We start from the raw sequence: 23,170 nt of genomic DNA, 5'->3' as shown, positions 1-23,170 counted from the left end.
GTGGGCACCTCCCTGGAGCATCCCCGAGTCTCCTCCTCCTGGACCCACAGCTTCAAGGGAAGATAAATCCCACAGCAAACTACAAAATCCTGTTTGCTCCGAGGGTAAATGGTGCTGCATGAACTGCCCCTACTAATTCCTTAATTAGAGCCTCCTGCAAATGAGTTGTGAGCGGATCAAGGGGAAAATCTGCCGAGGCCTGGGGTCCCCCAGGCTCAGACAAGGTGGGGAGGGGGAGGCACCATCTGGGCTTGTCCTTCCTCGTGCCCAGCTTTGTCTGAAGCTCCTGCTGTGGTCCCCAGGAAAATCCAGCCCCATCCTGCAGCCGTGGGCAGCAGGGAGATGGGAGCAGGGGGAATTTTGAAGCAAAACCTGTCTGCTCCTCTAGGAGATGCAACGGGAGAACAGGCTGGGGTGGCTGCAGCCGAGTGGCCGAGCCATCACCGAATTTTGGGCTGTTCCTCCTCACTCCCGGTGGTTGGGTGGCTCAGGGTCGGTGGTGGGCTCAGTCCCATCCTTTCCCCAGCGCAGAGCAGCTCTGCTCCTGCGGCAAACTTGGCTCCGGGTAACCCCGGGCCGGGCTGTGGGCGGGAGGCTTGGGTGGAACGCCAGCGGGATCGTTACGATCTTCATGTTTTTTGGCCAATTTTAAGCAAACATTTGGGCAAAGCTCTCAACTCCAGCTGGAAAATTCCCGCTGCCTCCCGGAGCTGCCGGAGCCGCGCGACGTGTCCGCAGCAGCCACCGCGGCTGCCTCCGGGAATTGTTCTTCCCTCCGTGTCCCGGCTCAGCGCAGCTCAGGTCGTGCAGGAGCAGCTTAAATCCCGCTGGGAGCCGGCCCGGGGGCTGGGGCCACCCCTGCCTCCCTTTAAATCCCAAATGCGGCTTTGGTGGCCCGGGGGTGACGCGGTGGCAGCTGGCCGGGAGCAGCAGGGCCCGGCATCGCTTCTATTCCCGGAACCCCCCCGGTTTCTCTCCAAATCATCGCTGAGGCGATCCCTGGATTCCTCCTTGGTGCCTCCCGTGATATTCCCAGCAGCATCCCACCCTGCACCCTCAGGTCACCGCCTCCCCCAGGTTCTACCGCCCCAAGAAGCACCCGGACCTCCCCGCTGAGCCCCTGAGGATGTGCCCACGCAGGACCCTCCCTCCAGACCCCCACGCTGGACTCCCGGGGGATCCCTGTGCAGAACTTCATGAAGGGCTCTCCCTCTGGACCCCTCCCACGGGGTCCCTGAGCAGGACCCTGCCTTTCTCCCCCCCCCCCCCCCATGGACCCCCAGAGGGTCACCGAGCAGGACCCCTGGACCCCCACGGGATCCCTAAACAGGAACCAGAATTGTTCCGTCCCGCTGGACCCCACCCTAGGGGCCCCCGCGTGGGATCCCCCCCCGCCACTGTTCCTCCGTGGGGTCTGGAAGCAGGACCCCCCCACACTGGACCCCCATGGGGTCCCCGAGCGGGCCCCTCATACTGGACCCCTCCACTGGACCCCCATGGTGTCCCTAAGCAGGACCCCCCCCCACTGTTCCTCCCTGGGGTCCCTAAGCAGGATCCCCCCCCGCCACTGTTCCTCCCTGGGGTCCCCGAGCGGAACCCTCATACTGGACCCCCCCATTGTTCCTCCCTGGGGTCCCGAAGCAGGATCCCCCCCCCCCCCACTGTTCCTCCGTGGGGTCCCCGAGCGGGACCCTCACCCCGGACGCCCCCCGGACTCCACGTGGTCCCGACTCGCGGCCGTGCCCGCGGAGATGCCGGACCCAGCCGGACCCTGGGCGTGGTCTCTCTCTCCGGGGCCGCCGTTTAACGCCCAACTGGGTGGATTCGGCCCCAAAAGGGGCGCGTCCCGCCGTGTCCCCACCCCCAGGGTCCATATAGCGGCGCCCGGGACAGCCCGGCCCGGCCATGACCCTGCGGCGGCGGCGGCGGCGGCGGCTCCGGCCGAAGGACGATGCGGCACCGGCGGTGGCCCCGGAGAGCCCCGGGCCCGCCGAGCTGTACCGAGCGCTGGCGGCGGCCGGCGGGACCCTGCCCCGCGTGCGCAAGGTAGGGCTGTGGGGAGAGCGGGGGAGCCGCCCCGGTGCCCCCGGCTGCGCACCGGGACCGGAGCGGGGAGCGGGGCCGCGGGCGGTAACGGGGAGAGCGGGGCTGCGCCGTGTCCGCGTCCCACCCGGCTGCGCCCCGCGGGTCCGCTCCGGTGTCTCCTCCTGGGCTCTTATCCTGCCCCGGGGGCCCGCCCAAGCGTTCCTCGTGTCCCCATCCCGCCCAAGCTTTCCTCGTGTCCCCATCCCGCTCCGGTGTCCCGATCCTGCCCCGGTGGCCGCCCCCAGCCTCTTGTGCTGCCCCAGCATCTCCTCACCCCTGTCCCATCCTCCCCCAGCATCTTCCCGGTGTCCCCGTCCCCGCTCGCTCCGTGTTGTCCCCCCCGCGTCACATCCTGTCCTGGATCCTGCCCTGTACCCCCACCCTGGTTTCAAGGTCCATCCTCACCTGCCCTCAGGTGTCTTCCCTGTGCCCCTTCCCAGTGTCCCCCAAGCCCCACATCCTGTCCTGGTCCCCCTCTGTGTCCTGCCCTGCAGCTTTCAGGGCGCAGGGCCAGGCCCCCACCCCACTGTTTGTGGCTCTGTCACTGGGACAGGAGTGACCCCACTGGGACAGGAGTGACCCCACTGGGACAGGAGTGACCCCACTGGGACAGGAGTGACCCCACGGCCCCCCTGGACTCGGTCCTGTGAGAAGGGCGAGGGATTGGCCACGGGGTAGCCCAGGACAAGGAGGGAAAGGGACAGATCACAGAATACCCCAGGGCTGATTTAGGGACAGATCACAGAGTCCCCTGGGTCTGATTTAGGGACAGATCACAGAGTCCCCTGGGTCTGATTTAGGGACAGATCACAGAGTCCCCTGGGTCTGGTTTAGGGACAGATCACAGAATACCCCAGGGCTGATTTAGGGACAGATCACAGAGTCCCCTGGGTCTGATTTAGGGACAGGTCCCAAAGTACCCCAGGTCTGGTTTAGGGACAATAAGGGACAGGTGACAGCGTACCCCAGGGCTGATTTAGGGACAGTAAGGGACAGGTCACAGAGCTCCCCAGATCTGGTTTGGTGGAGCACAGGGCCCCTGAAAAAGCTCCTCTGTGGTGACGCTGGGCCCGACGCCGCCCTGCCGCTCCCCCCGGCCCCGTGGTGCTTCCTGAGCGTTGTGGGAAGCGAGAGCGGAGCCGACATCCGGAGCAGAAGCGGCCTCACGGCTGCACTGCCACAGCCCAGACATGCACGGTGGCCTGGCCAGCAGGGCCACCCCCAGACACGTCCCCGAGGGGTCCAGGGCGTCCCTTCCCGTCACTGTGGTGACGTGGGGCCCAGCGTGACAGGCGACAACTTTCCCAGTTCTGGTGGTTTTGTGCCTGTGGGTGCGTTTGGGGAGGTTGGTCGCTATCTGGTGACACCAGCAGGGCTGGTGACACCCATGTGGCAGGGCTGGTGACACCCATGTGGCAGAGCTGGTCACACCCATGTAGCAGGCAGAGCACAGAGGGAACCGCTGGCGCCGGGCTGCCACTCTCAAGGGACAGCTTATGGTGATACTGCCAGAGCCCAGCAGGCACAGAGGGGCATTTGGGGACAGCCCTGTCCCCTCCTGCCCTGCGGTGAGGGTCCTGCCAGTCCCTCCGCCCGCCCACGCCTCTGCGCCTGCCACAACAGGGACATTGTCTGGGCGGGGGGGGGGGTTGATTTTGCACAAAAACCCCGATTTTGTGGCCACAACAGGGCCCCTCTGTGCCGGGGCCCCTCGGAGCGCGGCGTGGGGTGGGCGCGGCTGACGTCAAAGCGTGGGGCGAGCTCGGGGCGCTCTGAGGGTCCCTTTGAGCCCTGATCAAAGCCCCGTTATGCCCAGGGGAGGGGGCACCCGGCTGCTGCTCCCCTGGGGTTTGGTGCTGTCCCTGCAGGAGGTGGGGGATGTCCCCTCGGGTGTCCCCTCGGGCTGATGGCGCTTCCTTTGTCACAGGACACGGGGTTCAAGTGGGCATCCCCGAGCCAGTCCCCGGAGGAGCACAGGTAGGGGCAGGGGGTGCAGGAGTGGGGCTGGGGTCCCTGTTCCAGAGGGTTGGAGCTTGGCCCTGGGGACATTGTTCCACTCTGGATACCCCAGGAGGGGAATGAGGGGGATTTTACGGGGGAGGTGAGAGCAGCCATGGGGTCACAGCTCCCTTGGTGGGCTCAGACACCCCCAGACCCTGTGGGCATCCTGCCTGGCACCCCCAGGATTCTGGCCAAGGCAAACTGGGAGGGGGGGGTGGTGTGAATCCCATCTCGGGCAGAGGTGTCCTGTCCTTGGGGACCCCAAAGCAGCATTTTGAGGTTTGCACAGGCAGTTTTGGGTGTGCCTGGTGCTCTGCCCTGTCCCTGACCCCTGTGTCCCCCAGGAGGGTGGTGATGCTGGAGAAGAAGGCAGAGGAGTCCTTTGGCTTCGAGATCCAGGTGGGTGCTGAGCTGAGCTGAGCTGAGCCTGGCCCTGCTCCCCACCCTTCCTACCTGCACCTTGCTTTGCACGAGGGTATTTTTAAGTTGTCTCTGAGCTGGGGGTTATTTTTAGCAGTGACAGAGTTATCAAACCTCCCCCGGCTGTGCCGCCGGGGGGGCACCCTGGGCTGCAGCCACCAGGGCTGCGGTGCTGCCCCGCTCACCCAGCAGCAATTAAACACTGCATTGCTGCTCCTGGGGGGCTCCTGGGGGGCTCCTGGGGGTCGGGGTGCCCCCGTGCCCCTCACCAGAGCCCCCGTTCCAGACCTACGGGCTGCACCACCAGGACAGGAACAGCGTGGAGATGTTCACCTTCGTGTGCCGCGTGCACGACGGGAGCCCGGCCGAGGCCGCGGGGCTCAAGGCCGGTGAGCACATCCTGGGGGAGCCAGGGGGGGTCACAGCAGCGGGGAGCAGCCCCCCCTGAACCCCTGTTCACTCCCCCTAACCCTAATCCTAACCCCCCTGAACCCCTGTTCACCCTGTGCTCCAGGGGACACCATCACGGGGGTGAACGGGCTGAACGTGGAGGGCATCCGGCACCGGGAGATCGTGGAGATCATCAAGAGCTCGGGCAACGTTCTCCGGTGAGCTGGGGGGCTCGGGGGGGGCCCGGGGGGCTGCAGCCCCCCACTGCTGACAGCTGCTGACCCACAGGCTCGACACGCTCTATGGCACGTCCATCAGGAGGGCCGAGCTGGAGGCCCGGCTGCAGTACCTGAAGGTGAGCAGGGGGGCTGGGGACCCCTCAGCAGGGTTCTGGGGACCCCCCCCAGCAGCTTCCTGACCCCCTCCCCCTCCCCACAGCAAACCCTCTACGAGAAATGGGGGGAGTTTCGCTCGCTGATGGTGCAGGAGCAGCGGCTGGTGCGGGGTGAGTGGGGGTCAGGGAGCTGGTGGGAGGGTTTTGGGGCACCGGCCGCCCCCCCTGACACCCCCGTGTCCCCCATCAGGTGTGGTGGCCAAGGACCCCAGCATCTACGACACGCTGGAGTCCATCCGCTGGTGCCTGCAGGGGGAGGGACTGCCGGGGGGCTCCTCCCGTGCCAGCGGCAGCGATGACTCCCTGTACCAGACCTGCGTCTTCGCCTCCTCCAGCTCGCTGGATGGGGACAAGGATGGCGACAAGGACAAGGATGAGGACAGCGGGGGTCCCGCGCCCCCCCCGCCGCGCCCCCGACCCGCCCTGGGTCGCAGCGCCAGCCTCAAGTGTGCGGGGGGGCCGGGGGCTGCGGGGAGGCTTTGGGCCCGGGCCGGGGACCCCGGGGACGGAGCCGCCGCCCCCCGCAAGAACCGGCACAGCAGCTTCCGCCAGCGGCTGCTCAAGTTTATCCCGGGTCTCAACCGGGCGCTGGAGGAGGAGGAGAGTCACCTCTAACCCCCGGCCCGCCAGGACTATTTATTTATTTATTGCGAGGGGCTTCATTCCCTCGGCCCCGCTCCCTGGGGCTGCAGGAAGGAGGTTTGGGTTGGCCCCGGGGGTTCTGGTTTGGCCCCCCCGGGCCGTGGGGATCGCGGCGCTGCGGGACGGACGCAGCACCAAGGGACAGACGTGAGGACCCTCCTGAAGAGGCTCACGGAGCTCTCGGGAGCGGGGCCCTTCCTCCCTGGAGGGGAGCACCGGGGGAGCCCCGCACTCCCCGGGCTGGGGGGGCCGTGGGGGTCCCAGCCCTGCCCTGCCCTGCCCCCCCCGGGCTGTTGTAGCACGTCAGCGCTCGCCAATACAGAGAGGATTTGCAGCGATGTGTGGCTGTGACTGAGGGGTGACAGAGCCCCGTGGGGACCAGGATGGGGGGGCTGGGGGCTGCGGCTCCCCCCCCACCCCCACGCTGCCCCCTTCGCCTCCCCGCTGGGCTCCGGGCCTTGGGGTGACCGACTGATGCTCCCGGGGACCCCCCGTGTCCCCCTCCCGCTGCAGCCCCGGTGCCTTCGGCCACGTCCCGGCGCTGCGGGGCCCCGGCCAGGCCCTTCCTGCCCCGTTTCCTCCGGCAGCCGGCGGGAAGCGAGCCCCACCCCGAGCCCTTCCGCCTGCGGGGGACACGGTGCCCACGCAGGACGGGCACTGGGGTCCCCCCAAAACCCGCCTCAGTGTCCCCCAGAGCCACTGAGGCAGCGTCCAGAGGAGTTGGGGGACGCAAAGCACCCCCAGATCTGGGGGGCTGCTGCAACACCGGTGTGTGCACGGGGATTCCCTTGCACCGGTGGAGCACCGAGAGCCCCCAGCCCTCTGCTCTGCCTCAGTTTCCCCTCTGGCCGGGCTCTCTGGGGACCCCAACTCTCTCCTTGCCCTCCCTGTTCCCCACAGGGGAGCCTGTGGAGATCTGGGGGTGACAACTGCCGGTGTCTGTGTGTGCCGTGGAGGGGGCTGGGGGGCTCAGCTGCCCCCCCCCCACACTCTCCCGCCTTGTCCCTGCTCCAGGACAGCTCCGTGCTGGACATTTATGGTCTGGCTCCCGCAGCCCCGGCGGCTCGTGGCGTCCTCCCGCGTGCTGCCAGGGTCGGAGCATCCCGTTCCTGCCAGAGCCACCACGGGACCCCCCCCGTGGCAGCTGCCACCCCACGCTGAGCTTTTTATAACCGCGACCTGGGGCTGCGTGTGCCCGGAAATGGGCAGGTGGCCGTGGGACACCCGGGGTCACGCGTGGCACCGGCGGAGCTGGGCAGGGCAGGGCCGGGGGGCCGAGGCTGCTCGGTACGGACCGGGAACGCCCCGGAGCAGGCTGTCATTACCGATAAATATAGGCCCGGGGCACGGAGCCAGGGGCAGCCGTGGGCACCGGCCGGGCACGGGCACCCTGCACGCCGCACCGCCCCCCCCACCGGGGCTGCCTGGTGGCCATCGTGTCCCCACCCAGGTGTCGGGGTGGATCCCTGGGGCTGCTGTGACCAGGGGTCCCCCCGCTGCACCCCCGTGGCCTTGCCAGGGTGGCTGGGCTCGGGTTTCCTCCCCCGAAGCCATCGCAGTCCCCGCGGCCTCTCCCGGGGTACAGCTAATCCCGGCTGCGGGGGCTGCCGGTGTCACCCTCCTGCCTCCGGTAACGCCGCCACCGAGCGAGGGGTGCGGGGGGCTGCAGCCCCCCCCGCTCCGCGCCCCCGGTGGCGTTGGGACCTCCGAGAGCTCTGGGACCCTCCTGTGGGACCTGTCCCGAGGACTCGTGGCGGTGTCCCCGGGCTGGCACCGGCCCTGCCCCTCCCCGCGTGTTGCCGCGAGCTCGTCAGGTCCCGCGGGCCCGGGGGATCCCTCTGGGGGCGTCCCCGGTGGTGCCGCGGGATCCCCAAGACGTCAGTGAGCAGTGTGACGTCAGCGGGCAGGTGTGACGTCACGGAACCCCGTCGGGGGCGGGCGACAGCGAGAAGCGGGGCCGGAGCGAGGGAACGGGGGAGCGCCCGGCCCCGAGCCGCCGCCCCCGGTACCCCCGTGCGCCCTCCGGGCCCCTCTGCCGGGCTGTCCCCGCTGCTGCTCACGGGGCCGGGGGTTTCGTGAGGCCAGGCAGGGTCCCGGTACCGGAGGTCCCGGCAGCACCTCCGGTGCCGGCTGCGGCTCCCGGCGCACCGGGCACTGGCCGCAGCCCCCCGGTGGGACCGTACCGGGGCTCTGCCGCTGCAGGGGCACTAACGGGGGAGCACTAACGGCGCTGTCAGCCCCGGGGGCGCTGCCAAACCGGGCACAGCCGGCCGGGTCCCCCCAGACCCCCGGTTTGTCCCGGGGAGTGGAAAACGGCGGGTACGAGAAGGGACGGTACCGAGCCGGTACCGACGTGTATTGGGAGGTACCAAGGGAGCACCGGGGTGGTACCCGACGGTACCGGCAGGGAAGCTGCGGGGCGCTACCGGAGGGTATCGCGGGAGGTGCTGGAGTGGTACCGAAGGGTACCGGGATGGTACCGGAGGGTATTGAGGGGGTGCCGGCGTGGCACCGAAGGGTACTGCGGAGTTCTGGGTCCCTTCCGTTCACCCTTCGGCCTCCCGCGGGCCCGGGCCGGCTCCGCACGGGCTGAGCTCATCTTTCCAGCCCGCGGGCGCTGTTCCCGGCGCCGGCGCCCGCCAGCAGCCGCCGCTCTTTCCATCGGCCCGGCCAGGGGCTCCCCGCGGGGACCGGGCGGGGGCGGGACCCCGCGTCACTCCCCCCGCACCCGGCACCGAGCGGGAGGAGCCCGGGGGTACCGGGGCCGCTGAGCACCGGAGATACCCAGATGGGCACTGGGCGTAGCGGTACCGGGGGTACGGGACGCACCGGGGGCACACCGGGAACGGGGCACTGAAGATACCGGCACCGAGGGGGCTCCGGGGATGTCAACACTGCGGGGACACCGGGGATAATGGTACCGGAGATACTGGCACCTAGAGGGCACCGAGAGTGGGGGCACTGGGGTACCGGCCACGAGGGGACACCGGAAACACCGGCAGCAAGAGAGCGCCGGCGATGGAAACACCGGGGGACGCCAGCCCCGGGGTACCGGCAGCGAGGAGACACCGCGCATACCGAAGGGCCACCGGCTCTGGGGACACCGGGGATACCCCTGACACCGGGGCCTCCCTCCCCCCTCCGGCGGCCCCCGGAGCCCCGGGGGGGATATGTGGGGAAGCGAGGGGCGCCCGAGCTATTTTTAGCCGGGGCCGCGGGGGTATTTTTAGCCGGGGCCGCGGGTGCGTCAATGGAACCCCGCGTGCGTCACGGCCGCGCCCCCGCCGGGGCCGCCCCCCCCGTGCGTCACCGGCCCCGCGCCGCCCCGCGCGTCACCGAGCGCTTAAGAGAAAGTAGTGGCGGGGCCGGAGCCCGGCGGAGCCCGCGGAGCGGCCGTGGCAGGAGCAGGAACCGGAGCGCCGCCGCGCCGGCACCCGGGTACGGGCGGCACCGGGATGCTGGGGCCGGGCCGGGGGCACCGGGGGCAGCGGGGGTCGTGCTGGTAGCGGGGGCGGGCTGAGCGCACCGGGAGGCGCGCGGCATCCCGGTGGCACCGGGGGAACGGAGCCGTTGTCCGGGGCGGCACCGGAGGGATTCAGATCGGGCGTGTCAGGTGGCACCAAGGGGATCTGGGTCGGGCATCCCGGTGGCACCGGGGGGTCAGGGCGGTGGGCGTCCTGCGAGGTGGATGGATGCGGTCGAGTGTCCCAGTAGCACTACGGGCAACCGGGTCGCGCGTCCCGGTGGAGCCGGGGCTCGCGTGTCCGAAGGACGCTGTGAAAGGAACCCCCGGTTCCACCGGTGAGAATCGGGGATCCCGGTGGAAGGCACCGGGCGGTGCGCGCTGTGCGGGACCGCCCCTTGTGGGTATTCGGGAGTAACCGAGTCGCGTGTCCCGCGTAGCGCTGGGAGGTGCACGGGATCGAGTGCCCCGGTGACACCGGGAGAAACCGGGTCAGGAGTGCCGGTAGCACCGGGAAGAGCCGGGGGTCGCGCACCCGGCGGGAGCTGGCAGAGCGACCCCCGGCCCCGGGGGTCCCGGGAAGAGCCCGACACCACCCTCTCCTCTGTGAGGAGCTGCGCAGCACCGGGAGCTGCTTCTTGGGCCGTGGAGGACCTGGCTGGTTCCCCCATCCCGGCACCCCAACCGGGGCCGGCTGCAGACGCAGAAAATCCCCGTCTCTGGGGATCGCAGGGGGCAGAGCCACCCCACACCGGGCACCACCCCGGGGTCCCTGAGCAGAGCGGTCACGGAACCGGAGAGGGCAGCAGCGGGGCAGGCAGGAGCACGCGGGCAGCACCGGGAGCCGGGATGTGCGGGCAGCACCGGGACCCGGCCCTGGAGACCGGGATGTGCAGGCAGCCAGCCCCGTGCGGGCAAACCCCCCGCTGCCCACGCGGGCCTGGCAGCAGCCGCTGCGGCATTACCGGGCAGCAGGTGCCGGCAGGGATGTGGGCAGCGGGAGCCACCCCCGGTGCCACCGGCTGCTCTCGCCCGCCCGCGGCTCGGGGCCCGGTGCCAGCGGCTGCCACCCGCCCGTGCAGGCGGCAGCCTCGGGGCTGGGCACGGGCAGCTGCTGCCCTCCCAAAGCAGGAATCTGCAAACAGAGCCCGGCCGTGGGCAGGGCAGAGGCTGCTGCGGGAATCTGTGCCCGCTCCCTGCGGGGGGACAGGGCAGAGGGGACCCCAATTGCTGTCAGCGAGTGGGTGGGAGCAAAAATGTTCAAACTGGGAGCACGGGAAGGGTCAAGACGTTGCATCTGCCGGGGTTTTCATGCAGGCAAGGAAAACTCCCACTGGCACAGCCAGTGTCCCCTGGGGCGTGCACCCAGCACGGCCTGAGGTCCCCTCGGCTCCATTCGGGGACAGGAGGCAGCCGGGGGGTCACTGTTCCCTCGGAGCGCAGCTGGACACGCACAAACTCCACTGGGACCACCAGCAGGGGGCTGGGGGCCGGTGCCATCCCGTGGGTGCCAGAGCTGGAGCCACGCTGGATATTTTTAAACGCAGCTCCTGGCGGGTGTCGGCTTTCCTGGTGCCCAAGAGAGCTGCCCAGATTTGGCTGGGGGAATCCGGGGGCTCTGGCAGCAGGGCCGTGCCAGGACGTGGCCGGGGGCCAGCGCAGCGTGACCTTTAAAGGTCTGCGAGATGAATTACATTATCGTCTTGCCATTGGGGTCACTTCTGGCTGGACACAGGACTCTGCTTGTCTTATGTCTCACCAGACCCATGCTCAGCCCCGGGGGGCTCCAGGGTCAGAGGGTGGGCTCCTCTCCCCCTCACCTGGAGGGCTGTTCCCAAAAAGCCCTAAGAGAGATTATGGGGGAGGTGGAATCCTCAAAACCCAGCTCAGCCCCAGCTCTGGCTTCCCTTGGCCAGCCCGAGGGCTTGGGAATCTGCTGGCCACATTCCTCCCTCCTTCCCTTTCGGGGGCTTTTGCTAAGCCAGCGTTTTGGGGAATGTCCTTTGCACCCATTGGCTGTGCCGTGACCTTTCCCAGGGACACCGGCGGCCGCCACCGCGCAGCCGGTGGCCATGGAGCGCGGCTCCAGCACGAGGGGAGCCCTGGGGAAGTTCTCACAGTTCCCACCCTGTCTCCATCCTCTGCCCGGATGCCGGAGGGGCGGTAGCGGGGTCCCACTGACGCCCCTCTCTCCCCGCAGAGATGCCCTGCATCCAGGCCCAGTGCAGCACCACGGGCGCCGGCCCCTGCGAGCGCTGCCCGGCCGAGCTGCTCAGCCCCGAGGGCGGCCGATTCCCCATGGAAGTGGCCGGAGCCGATCTGGCGGCCGCCCCCGCCCTGCCCAGCTTCAGCACCTTCATGGAGGGCTACGCCGGCGAGTTCGACGCCTTCCTCTACCAGCTGCCAGCGAGCGGCCAGGCCAGCGCCGCCACCGCCTTCAAGCTGGAGGATTTCCAGGTGTACGGCTGCTACCCCAGCGCCTTCGGGGGGCAGCCGGACGAGACCCTGTCCTCCAGCGGCTCGGACTGCTACGGGAGCCCCTGCTCCATCCCGTCGCCCGCCACGCCCGGCTTCCAGCCCCCGCAGGCGCCGGGCTGGGAGGGCTCCTTCGGGGCGTACTCGCCGCTGCCGAACTATGAGGCTGGGCAGCCCTGGGCTGAACCGGCCAAGGGCGGGGGGTCGCAGCCCCCCTTCTTCGCCTTCGGCCCCCCGGCCCCCAGCCCTGCTGGCTCCCCGGCCAGCCTGAAGGGGCAGCTCGGCCCCTCGCCCCGTGTGGACCCGCGGCTGCTGGACACGGACGCCTTCCCCCCGGCCCAGGCTGCTCCCAGGGGTTTCGCGGGGCTGCCCCTGGCTCCCTCCTCGCCGCTGCTGGAGGGGCCGGCGCTGGCGCCCAGCAAGGTGCGCAGCCCCGGGGCAGGTGAGGGGCGCTGCGCCGTCTGCGGGGACAACGCGTCGTGCCAGCACTACGGCGTGCGCACCTGCGAGGGCTGCAAGGGCTTCTTCAAGGTATGGGGACCCCTGGGTCATCGCCGCTGCCGGGATGTTCCCACAGTGCTTTGCGGCGGCGGGAGGATGCTGCGGGGTGTCCCGGGGAGGGCAGGGCAGGGAGCGCGGCCGCGGAGCCCTCCCCGCGGACACGGAGCCGGATGCTGGGCTGGAGCGGGAGGCAGGGGAGGACAGAAGGGCTTTTGTTCGGAGCTCGGCGCCCCGGGCTGAGCTCGGCCGCTCCTTCCCCACCCGCAGCGCACAGTGCAGAAGAATGCCAAGTACATCTGCCTGGCCAACAAGGACTGCCCTGTGGACAAGCGGCGCAGGAACCGCTGCCAGTTCTGCCGCTTCCAGAAGTGCCTGGCCGTCGGCATGGTCAAAGAAGGTACCAGGACCCCTCCCCTCCCCAGCAGGAGCGGGGAGTCCCCTCTCTGCAGCCTCTCTGGCTGCCCTGAGGACAGGCACTCACTGCAAGTCCCAACCACAGTGGTCCGGACCGACAGCCTGAAGGGGCGGCGGGGCCGTCTCCCCTCCAAGCCCAAGCAGCCGCCGGACACGTCCCCGGTCAGCCTCATCACCTCGCTGGTGCGGGCACACATTGACTCCATCCCCAGTGCCACCAAGCTCGACTACTCCAAGGTAGGGCTGGTGCCACTCCATGCCCTGTCCAGGGCCGTGCCAGGGCTGGGGCTGGATCCTGACTCATCCCCATCCCAGTTCCTCACCCATCCCCATCCCAGATCCTGATCCAAACTCATCTCTGTTGCTAACCCAACAGTTCCTGACCCATCCCAGGTCCTGATCCCATTTCCACCCCAATTCCTGATCCACCCCTGTCCCAGGTCCTGACCCATTCCAGTTCCTGACCCATCCCATCCCCATCCCAGTCCTGACCAATTCCCATCCCAATCTTGACCTATCCCCATCCAGTCCTGACCCATCCTCATCCCAGTCCTGACCCATCCCCATCCCAATCTTGACCCATTCCCATCCCAATCCTGGCCCATCTCCACCCCAATCTTGACCCATCCCCATCCCAGTTCTTCACCCATCCCCATCCCAGTCCTGACCCATCCTCATCCCAGTTCTTCACCCGTCCCCCATCCCAATCCTGACCTTTCCCCATCCCATCCCATCCCATCCCATCCCATCCCATCCCATCCCATCCCATCCCATCCCATCCCATCCCATCCCATCCCATCCCATCCCATCCCATCTCACTCCTGACCCATCCCAATCCTGACCTTTCCCCATCCCAGTTCTTCACCCATCCCCCATCCCAATCCTGGCCCATCTCCCCCCAATCTTGACCCATCCCCATCCCAGTTCTTCACCCATCCCCCACCCCAATCCTCACCGTTCCCCATCCCAATCCTGGCCCATCCCATCCCACTCCTGACCCATCCCAATCCTGGCCCATTTCCACCCCAATCTTGACCCATCCCCATCCTAGTTCTTCACCCGTGCCCATCCCAGTCCTGACCTGTGCCCATCCCAGTCCTGACCCATCCCCATCCCAATCCTGGCCCATCTCCATCCCAGTTCTTCACCCATCCCCCATCCCAGTTCTTCACCCATCCCCCATCTCAATCCTGGCCCATTTCCATCCCAATCTTGACCCATCCCCTTCCCAGTTCTTCACCCATCCCCATCCCAGTCCTGACCCATCCCCTTCCCAGTTCTTCACCCATGCCCATCCCAGTCCTGACCCATCCCAATCCTGGCTCATCCCCATCCCAATCCTGGCCCATCTCCATCCCAGTCTTGACCCATCCCCATCCCAGTCCTGACCCGTGCCCATCCCAGTTCTTCACCTGTGCCCATCCCAGTCCTGACCCATCCCAATCCTGACCCATCCCCTTCCCAGTTCTTCACCTGTGCCCATCCCAGTCCTGACCCATCCCAATCCTGGCCCATCTCCATCCCAATCTTGACCCATCCCCATCCCAGTCCTGACCCGTGCCCATCCCAGTTCTTCACCTGTGCCCATCCCAGTCCTGACCCATCCCAATCCTGACCCATCCCCTTCCCAGTTCTTCACCTGTGCCCATCCCAGTCCTGACCCGTGCCCATCCCAGTCCTGACCCATCCCCATCCCAATCCTGGCCCATCCCCATCCCAGTTCTTCACCCATCCCCATCCCAGTCCTGACCCGTGCCCATCCCAGTCCTGACCCGTGCCCATCCCAGTCCTGACCCGTGCCCACCCCAGTTCCAGGAGTCAGCCCCGTGCCCCTTTGAGAAGGAGGACTCTGTGGACGTGCAGCAGTTCTATGACCTGCTCACCGGCTCCATGGACGTCATCCGCAAGTGGGCCGAGAAGATCCAGGGCTTCACCGAGCTGCCCAAGGAGGACCAGGACCTCCTGCTGGAGTCGGCCTTCCTGGAGCTCTTCATCCTTCGCCTGGCGTACCGGTGAGCCCCGGGGCAGCACGGGGCAGGGGGAGCCCCAGCTGTGCCCGGGGGTGACGCCTGGATTTCTGCTGGCAGCTCCAAGCCGGAGGAAGGGAAGCTCATTTTCTGCAACGGCGTGGTGCTGCACCGGCAGCAGTGCGTGCGCGGCTTCGGGGAGTGGATCGACGCCATCCTCGAGTTCTCCCAGAGCCTGCACCGCATGAGCGTCGATGTCCCCTCCTTCTCCTGCCTCGCCGCCCTCGTCATCATCACAGGTGAGATCCTCCCAGCTCCAGGCTTGTCACTGTCCCCATCGCCACCTGGTGTCCGTCCCCGCGGTCCCACAACGCTGTGTGTCACCGCAGACCGGCACGGGCTGAAGGAGCCGAAGCGGGTGGAGGAGCTGCAGAACCGCATCGTGGGCTGCCTCAAGGACCACGTGGCGGCAGCAGGGGCCGAGCCCGGCCGCTCCAGCTGCCTCTCCAAGCTGCTGGGGAAGCTGCCCGAGCTGCGCAGCCTCTGCACCCAGGGCCTCCAGCGCATCTTCTACCTCAAGCTGGAGGATCTGGTGCCGCCACCACCCATCGTCGACAAGATCTTCATGGACACTCTGCCTTTCTGAGTCCCGGGCACGGGGCTGCCATGAGCCCCTGACCTGCCTGGGGACATCTGGGACCCACCCTGGGCAACCCTGGTTCAGTCCAAGGATGCCTGGGAACCCCCTGGGCACCCCTGGGTCACCCCCGGGATGCCTGGAACATCCCCTGGGTACCCTAGATCAGCCCTGGGATGTTTGGGACCCCCCCTGAGTGACCCCCAGAATGCCCAAAAACCACCTGGGCATCCCTGGATCACTCCTAGGATGCCTGGAACCTGCCCTGGTCACTCCTGGATCGGTTCTGGGATGCCCAGGACATCCCTGTGGACTCCTGAATGACCTCTGGGACACCTGGGACCCACCCCCCGGGCCCAAGACTCCATGCATACCCCTGGATCCCCCCCAGAACACCTGGAACTCCCTCCTGGGTCATCCACAGGATGCCCGGGACCCCCTGGGCACCCCTAGATCGCTCCTGGGATGCCTGGGACCACCCCTGCACCACTCCAGGGATGTCTGGGATCCCCTCTGGATCACTCCCAGGATATCTGGGTCCCCCCTCAGATGCCTGAGTCTTCTTGGGGGCACCTTTGGGGGTGCCCCACGTGCCTTCACGGCCCAGGGTGCGGCCTCCCAGCCGCCCTGGTGCCGTCTTCCCCGGGGGCATCGCCGGCGCGGTGCCCTCTTCCCCTGTAAAAACGCCCCTGATGTAAATAGCGCCGGCCGGGTCCTGTACAGAGCGGGGGGCGCGGGCGGGGGGTGGATCCGGCCCCCTCACCCTCGACCCCTTCCCCTTTATATATATTTTTCTGGGTTTCCCTCTTTTTGGCCATTTTCTGTATATAAACTTGTACGTACAGTGAGAGCCACTGGGCGGGACCTTTGTCCCTTGTGTTCCCTTTTAGTTAAAATTCGGGGATTGGGGAGGAGGGACAGAGCAGCGGGGCTGGGGACAGCTGGGACGCTGGAGAGGGGGAAAAACCGGGATGTTGGGACTGGGGGCAGCCAGAACACTTCGGAGGGGGAGAGCCGGAGGGAACAAACAGGACACCGGAGCTGGGACAGCCGGACTGGGGACAGTTAGAGCTGGGGACAGGAGCTGGGACAGCCGGACTGGGGACAGTTAGAGCTGGGGACAGGAGCTGGGACAGCCGGACTGGGGACAGTGTAGATGTCGGAGCTGGGGCAGCTGGGACACTTGTGCTGGATAAAAACAAGATGCTGGAGCCGGGGAAAAAACCAGAGCACTGGAGCCGGGACAGCCGGGGCGATGGAGCTGGGGACAGCTGGAGCTCCGGAGCCGGGATGCCAGGGCTGGGGACAGCCGGGCCAGTGAATCTGGGGACAGCTGGGGCACCGGAGCTGGGGACAGCCGGGATGCCAAACCGGGGACAGCCAGACCGGTGGATATAGGGACAGATGGAGCTCCGGAGCCGGGATGCCAAACCGGGGACAGCCGGGATGCCAAACTGGGGACAGCCGGGATGCCAAACCGGGGACAGCCGGGCCGGTGCATCTGGGGACAGCTGAGGCACCGGAGCCGGGGACAGCCGGGATGCCAAAACCGGGGAGAGCCAGCGCTCCGGAGCCGGGAACAGCCGGGACGCCGGAGCCGAGGACAGCCGGGGCTCGGGAGACGGGGACAGCCGGGGCTCCGGAGCCGGGGACAGCCGGGGCTCCGGAGCCGGGGACAGCCGGGACGCCGGAGCTGGGGACAGCCGGGGCTCGGGAGATGGGGACAGCCGGGGCTCCGGAGCCGCACGTTGCCCACGGCGCTGCCCTTGAACCGTCACTCACCCCCGCACCTGTCGCCTGCCTGATTTATCCTCCCCAAAATAACCGGGAAGCGTGACCGTGTCCCCCGCTCGTGTTCCTGGGGACGTGGCCGCTGGCAGGGCCAGCCCTGGCGGGGGGGTGGCGGCGTTTGGGGTCCCGAGCCCAGGAGTTGGGGACAGAGCCGGGGGGTCCAAGGCAGGGGGGTGACACGCGCGGCTGATTTGTCCCCCGGCTTGTCGCCTTCCTCCTGCTGGGGACAGCCTGGCCCCGGAGCAAACGTTAACGGGGACACCGGAACAAGGGCCACATTGAGGCGCGGGGCCGGGGGCGCCTCGCAGCGCCACACAACAAGGGTCCCTCTGTCCCCCCCGCCGCCGCCCCCGCCGTGGGGACAGCGCTGACGCACGGCGGGGCCGCGAACGGGAATCGGGGCGGGGAACGGCGGAGCTGCACGCAGAGGGCACGGTGGGCACCGGGTTGGCACCGGCGCGGTTGCTCTGTCCCCTCCCCACAGCTCAGAGCTGCCGTCTGCCACCTTGTCCCCATCGCTGTCGCCGTTCCCTCGGCACGGGCTGCTGCGGGAGGGACGGCGACGGTACCGGCAGGGCCAAGTAAAAGCAGCTCCGTAGACGGCTCCGGCCACGCCGGTGGTCCCGGGGCTGCTTGGCACAGGCGCGGCCGTGTCGGTGTGTGCCCGGCTCCCCGACCGGTGACACGCCACGGCCACATTCCTGCTGTGACTGACACCAAGTCATGTGTCCTCATAGCAGCGTGGCAGATCAGTGCCCCAAATGCCCATGTCCCCGTTCCCCGTGTCCCCGTGTCCATCCATCCCCTGTTTCTGTGTCCCCCAAGTCCCCACATCCCTGCTCCCACTGCCCCCTGCGCCCTGCGTCCCCACATCCGCGTGTCTCCCGTGTCCATCCCTATCCCCATATCCAGCCATCTCACTGTCCCTTTGTCCCCCTAGTCTTCATGTCCCTTTATCCAGTATCCCCCCGTGTCACTCTGTCCCTTGTGTCCATCTGTCCCTATGTCCCCCCCTTTCTTTATTTCCCCTGCTGTCCCATATCCTTGTGTCCCTTCATATCCAGGCGTCCTCGGTGCCCCTGTGGTTCCCACGGGCCCCGTCGGTGCCCCTGTGTCCCGTGTCCCCACGCGTGTCCCCCCCGTTGTCGCCCTGTCCCCGCAGGGGTCAGCGGGGGACACCGGCCCGCGCGCCCCGCTGCAGTGCCGCCGCCGAGCACAGGGGGCGCAATGGAGCCGCTGAGCCGCTCTGGCCTGCGGCATTGCAGCTCTATGGCCCTTTTGGAACGAACCAAGCCGGGGAGAGGGGAATCCGCGGACTCCTAACGGCGATTCCACCCCCGGTGACACCAGCGGCCGGGAACGGCAGTGAGAAGGAAAAATATTAACAGAATCAAGTTCATGTTGATGAAACACGGTGGTCATGGCCGAAAGAGCCGCTACGGTGGCCGGTGGTGTGTTCTGATCCCCCCCGCGCAGATGGGATGATCCACTTCCCTCCTCCGTGCCGTCAGATGGTCGGGCCCGGGCGGTGAGTGGGGACCGGGGCCGGGCCGGGGGTGAGGGGTCCCGGGGACCGCGGGGGACCCTGGCCTTGAGCCTGGGGGCAACCTGAGGCGCTCCGTGCGAGACTGAGGGGGGCTCGGGCCGGGACGTCTGGACCTGTGTGGTGTTTTGGGGGGGCCCCTGTGAGGTGGGGGTGGGCCCGTACCGGGACACCCGGGTCCCTCAGGGGAATTGGATCCCTGAGGGGACCTGAGCAGGACATTGGGGTCCCTCAGGGGAATTGGATCCCTGAGGGGACCTGGGCAGGACATTGGGGTCCCTCAGGGGTACTGGATCCATGGCGGGACCTGAGCAGGACATTGGGGTCCCTCAGGGGTATTGGATCCATGGCGGGACCTGAGCAGGACATTGGGGTCCCTCAGGGGTATTGGATCCATGGCGGGACCTGAGCAGGACATTGGGGTCCCTCAGGGGAATTGGATCCATGGCGGGACCTGAGCAGGACATTGGGGTCCCTCAGGGGTATTGGATCCCTGAGGGGACCTGAGCAGGACATTTCCCCCTCTGGGGTGTTGTGGAGCTCATAGCAGGGCTCCTGGCATCCCTGTGTGCTGGCGGGGTGTGAGGGGACCAGCTCAGGGCTTCTCTGGGTTGTTAGAGGCTCAATCCAGGACATCTGGGTCCCTGTGGGATATTCAGGGTTTTGTACTGGGACCACGGGGCCCAAACTGGGTGGGTGGGCGGGCACATACTGGGAGCCACCCTGGGGTGTGAGCAGACCAGACTGGGATATTTGGGTCTCATCCTGGGACACCTGGATCCCTTTGGGGCGCCCAGTCCTGGACCCCCCGAGCTTCTGCAAGGTGTGTGGGAGGGCCCACGACTGTGGGATGTGAGGGATTTCAACCAAGCCCATCTCTGTGGGGCTGTGGGGGGGCTGTACCGAGGGGGCCGGCATCATGTTGGCATGTGAGGGACACAAATCAGGATATGTGGGTCTCTGTGGGGCTATGGGGGTCTGTACCAAGGGTGCCTGGATCCTTGTGGCATGTGAGGGACTCAGATTAGGATACAGGGGGGTCTGTACCAAGGTTGCCTGGATGCTTGTGGCATGTGGGGGACTCAGATCAGGACATCTGGGTCTCTGTGGGGTCTGTACCAAGGGTGCCTGAATCCTTGTGGCATGTGGGGGACTCAGATTAGGATACAGGGGGGTCTGTACCAAGGTTGCCTGGATGCTTGTGGCATGTGGGGGACTCAAATCAGAACATCTGGGTCTCTGTGGAGCTATGGAGGTCTGTACCGAGGGTGCCTGCATCATGTTGGCATGTGGGGGACTCAGATCAAGATACAGGGCGGTCTATACTGAGGGTGCCTGGATCCTTGTGGCATGTGAGGGACTCAAATCAGGACACCTGGGTCTCTGTGGGGTCTATACCAAGGGTGCCTGGATGCTTGTGGCATGTGAGGGACTCAGATCAGGACACCTGGGTCTCTGTGGGGCTATGGGGGGTCTGTACCGAGGGTGCCTGCATCATGTTGGCATGTGAGGGACTCAGATCAGGACACCTGGGTGGGTCCCTGTGGGCTACCAGGGGGGTGGCAGAGGGGCTGTCACCCAAGCCGGGCTGCATCCAACACCCCCCTGGCACCCTCGTGTCCCCTCAGCAGCCGCTGCTGTGGCCCCTCCAGCGCCGGCCCTGCCATGAACTGCCGCGCTGAGGTGCTGGAGGTGTCGGTGGAGGGGCGGCAGGTGGAGGAGGCCATGCTGGCCGTGCTCCACACCGTCCTGCTGCACCGCAGCACCGGCAAGTTCCACTACAAGAAGGAGGGCACCTACTCCATTGGCACCGTGGGCACCCAGGACGTGGACTGTGACTTCATCGACTTCGCCTACGTGCGCGTCTCCTCCGAGGAGCTCGACCGGGCGCTGCGCAAGGCTGTCGGGGAGTTCAAGGTAAGGGGGGAAATGGGGAGCATAAAAGGGATGAAGGGGAAGCCACACATCTCCAAGGATCCCCCAGGATGGAGGAGCAGGCTCGTGTGGGTGGATTAAAAGGAGCAGCTGGGGGAATTAGATCTGGAGGAGACTTGAGAGGAGACTTGTCAGATTCATCCCTAGGGCAGCTGCAGTCTCTGCTCCCCGGGACAGTGACAGGACTGAGGGAATGGATAGGGCTGTGGCAGGGAAGGGGTAGGCTGGATATTTTGAAAAGCTCCTTCCCCCAGAGGGTGGTTGGGTGCTGGAACAGCTCCCCAGGATGTGGTCATGGCCCCCAGGCTCAAGGAGTGTTTGGACACCACTCTCAGGCACAGGGTAGGATTGTTGGGGTGTCCTGTGCAGGGCCAGGGGCGGGTCTGGATGATCCAGCTGAGGATATTCTGTAAAACCCAGTGGGATGTGCCTGAGGAGGGGTCGGTCAGTCCCTGTTCCCCCGTGAACCCCGTGCTGTCCCGCAGGACGCGCTGCGCAGCTCCGGCTCCGACGGCATGGGGCAGATCTCCCTGGAGTTCTACCAGAAGAAGAAGTCACGGTGGCCCTTCTCAGATGAGTGCATTCCCTGGGAGCTGTGGACCATCAAGGTGAACGTGGTGAACCTGGCGAACGAGCAGGAGCGGCAGATCTGCCGCGAGAAGGTGGGGGAGAAGCTCTGCGAGAAGATCATCAACATCGTGGAGGTGATGAACCGCCACGAGTACCTGCCCAAGATGCCCACCCAGTCCGAGGTGGACAATGTCTTTGACACCAGCCTGAAGGACGTGCAGCCCTACCTGTACAAGATCTCCTACCAGATCACGGACTCCCTGGGCACCTCAGTCACCACCACCATGCGCCGGCTCATCAAGGACACGCTGGCACTGTAGGGCTGGTGTCACCCAGGCAGGGCCACCGTGGGCCGTGGCACTTTTGGGACAGTGACTCTACTTGGATCCCCTCCTTCACCTCCAGAAAGCTTCTGGGAGGAGCTTGGCTTGGCCTAGCCTGTAATTTGGGGGTTGCTGCTCCTTGGTTTATGCCGTGGGGTTTTGTCCATCCTGGAGAACTGGCTCAGTGGCTCCGGCCTGGCTGATGACCGGGGTGAGTCCTCAGGACACGTGTGGCACCGGCTCCGAGCGGTGCTGGGGCCTGGCAGAGGGTGCTGGGGGTCAGGGTGGCACCCCACCCCTCTGCTGCACACTTAGTGCCACACAGCCAGTGCTGGCCGTGTCCCTTACCACCACCTGTCCCCAGTGTCACTCCTGTCCCTGGGGGGCCAGAGCTGCCCCAGAAATAAAGAGTTTCTGCTTTCACATGGAGCCTGGTCATGTCCTGGCTGTGGGGGCCATGGGAGGGGGGAATGGATGCTGAGGCTGAGCTGGTGGTCCCCATCACATCCAAAAACAAGGGGCTGAGCTGGGGGGGTCCCCATTGCACCCCTGTACTGTGGAGCTGAGCTGGGGTCCCCATTGCACCCCTGTACTGTGGAGCTGAGCTGGGGGTCCCCATGGCACACACACTGTGGGGCTGAGCTGGGGGTCCCCATGGCACACACACTGTGGGGCTGAGCTGGGGGTCCCCATGGCACACTCACACCATGGGACTGAGCTGGGGGGGTCCCCATTGCACCCCTGTGCTGTGGAGCTGGACTGGGGGTCTCCATGGCACACTCACACCATGGGGCTGAGCTAGCTGGGGGTCCCCATGGCACACTCACACTGTGGGGCTGAGCTGGGGGTCCCCATGGCACACTCACACCATGGGGCTGCACTGGGGGTCCCCATGGCACACTCACACCGTGGGGCTGAGCTGGGGGTCCCCATGGCACACTCACCATGGGGCTGAGCTGGGGGACCCCATGGCACACTCACACCGTGGGGCTGAGCTGGGGGACCCCATGGCACACTCACACCGTGGGGCTGAGCTGGGGGGGTCCCCATTGCACCCCTGTGCTGTGGAGCTGAGCTGAGGGTCCCCATGGCACACTCACACCATGGGGCTGAGCTGGGGGACCCCAGTGTAATGGAGCTGAGCTGGGGGTCCCCATGGCACACTCACACCATGGGGCTGAGCTGGGGGTCCCCATGGCACACTCACACCGTGGGGCTGAGCTGGGGGTCCCCATGGCACACTCACCCCATGGGGCTGAGCTGGGGGTCCCCATGGCACACTCTCACCGTGGGGCTGAGCTGGGGGGTCTCCATGGCACACTCACATCATGGGGCTGAGCTGGGGGACCCTATGGCACACTCACACCGTGGGGCTGAGCTGGGGGACCCCAGTGTAATGGAGCTGAGCTGGGGGTCCCCTGAGCCATGGGGTAACCCATTGCAGCCCAGTGCTGTGGGGCTGAGTGCCTGCAGTGGGGACAGGCAGAATGAGGAGCCCCAGCTGCCCCCTAAGGCACCTCGGGAGGGGGCTGGGGTGACTCCCGCTTCCTTGCAGGACTCTGCACCCCTCCAGGGGGGCTCCAGGGTGGAGCAAAGCTGCAGCCCCTTGCCGGGGGGGG

The 23,170-nt window shown here is 67.1% G+C and overlaps 3 protein-coding genes across 5 annotated transcripts; all 3 read left to right on the top strand.

The window, feature by feature from the left end:
* Nucleotides 1-1,905: 1,905 nt before the first annotated feature.
* On the top strand, nucleotides 1,906-6,044 carry TAMALIN (trafficking regulator and scaffold protein tamalin; the record flags this gene model as incomplete). The annotated part of the gene is made up of 8 exons (XM_084223545.1): nucleotides 1,906-2,046; nucleotides 4,013-4,062; nucleotides 4,431-4,485; nucleotides 4,793-4,895; nucleotides 5,021-5,114; nucleotides 5,185-5,251; nucleotides 5,335-5,401; nucleotides 5,481-6,044. The coding sequence occupies 8 exons, from the start codon at nucleotides 1,906-1,908 to the stop codon at nucleotides 5,903-5,905; spliced, it is 1,002 nt and encodes a 333-aa protein (XP_084079671.1). The 3' UTR covers nucleotides 5,906-6,044.
* A 3,158-nt stretch (nucleotides 6,045-9,202) lies between these two features.
* Nucleotides 9,203-16,200, top strand: NR4A1 (nuclear receptor subfamily 4 group A member 1). 2 transcript variants are annotated; one of them, XM_084223429.1, is made up of 7 exons: nucleotides 9,206-9,370; nucleotides 11,596-12,401; nucleotides 12,639-12,768; nucleotides 12,871-13,022; nucleotides 14,595-14,797; nucleotides 14,873-15,051; nucleotides 15,142-16,200. In XM_084223429.1, the coding sequence occupies exons 2-7, from the start codon at nucleotides 11,598-11,600 to the stop codon at nucleotides 15,396-15,398; spliced, it is 1,725 nt and encodes a 574-aa protein (XP_084079555.1). In that variant the 5' UTR covers nucleotides 9,206-9,370; nucleotides 11,596-11,597; the 3' UTR covers nucleotides 15,399-16,200. The 2 variants fall into 2 exon arrangements, with proteins under 2 accessions (XP_084079554.1, XP_084079555.1); XM_084223428.1 differs by having other exon boundaries at nucleotides 9,203-9,370; nucleotides 14,873-16,200.
* Nucleotides 16,201-18,669: 2,469 nt separating this feature from the next.
* On the top strand, nucleotides 18,670-21,980 carry ATG101 (autophagy related 101). Of its 2 annotated transcripts, none has more exons than XM_084223589.1 (3): nucleotides 18,670-18,708; nucleotides 20,352-20,640; nucleotides 21,144-21,980. In XM_084223589.1, exons 1-3 carry the CDS (start codon nucleotides 18,692-18,694, stop codon nucleotides 21,546-21,548), a joined length of 711 nt encoding a protein of 236 aa, XP_084079715.1. In that variant the 5' UTR covers nucleotides 18,670-18,691; the 3' UTR covers nucleotides 21,549-21,980. The 2 variants fall into 2 exon arrangements, with proteins under 2 accessions (XP_084079715.1, XP_084079716.1); XM_084223590.1 differs by having other exon boundaries at nucleotides 18,698-18,708; nucleotides 20,355-20,640.
* Nucleotides 21,981-23,170: the final 1,190 nt, after the last annotated feature.

Source organism: Fringilla coelebs (assembly GCF_963513975.1).
Source record: "Fringilla coelebs genome assembly, chromosome: 30".
Lineage (NCBI taxonomy): Eukaryota > Metazoa > Chordata > Aves > Passeriformes > Fringillidae > Fringilla > Fringilla coelebs.
Note: the sequence above shows the minus strand (reverse complement) of the source record. Positions and strands in the feature narration are given on the sequence as shown.

Coding starts and splice junctions, on each gene's coding strand:
- ATG101 (XM_084223589.1), top strand. Junction 20,641..21,143: donor AGGCTGTCGGGGAGTTCAAG/GTAAGGGGGGAA, acceptor GCTGTCCCGCAG/GACGCGCTGCGCAGCTCCGG.
- NR4A1 (XM_084223428.1), top strand. CDS start 11,598: ATGCCCTGCATCCAGGCCCAGTGCAGCACCACGGGCGCCGGCCCCTGC. Junction 12,402..12,638: donor GCTGCAAGGGCTTCTTCAAG/GTATGGGGACCC, acceptor CCCCACCCGCAG/CGCACAGTGCAGAAGAATGC. Junction 13,023..14,594: donor CCAAGCTCGACTACTCCAAG/GTAGGGCTGGTG, acceptor TGCCCACCCCAG/TTCCAGGAGTCAGCCCCGTG.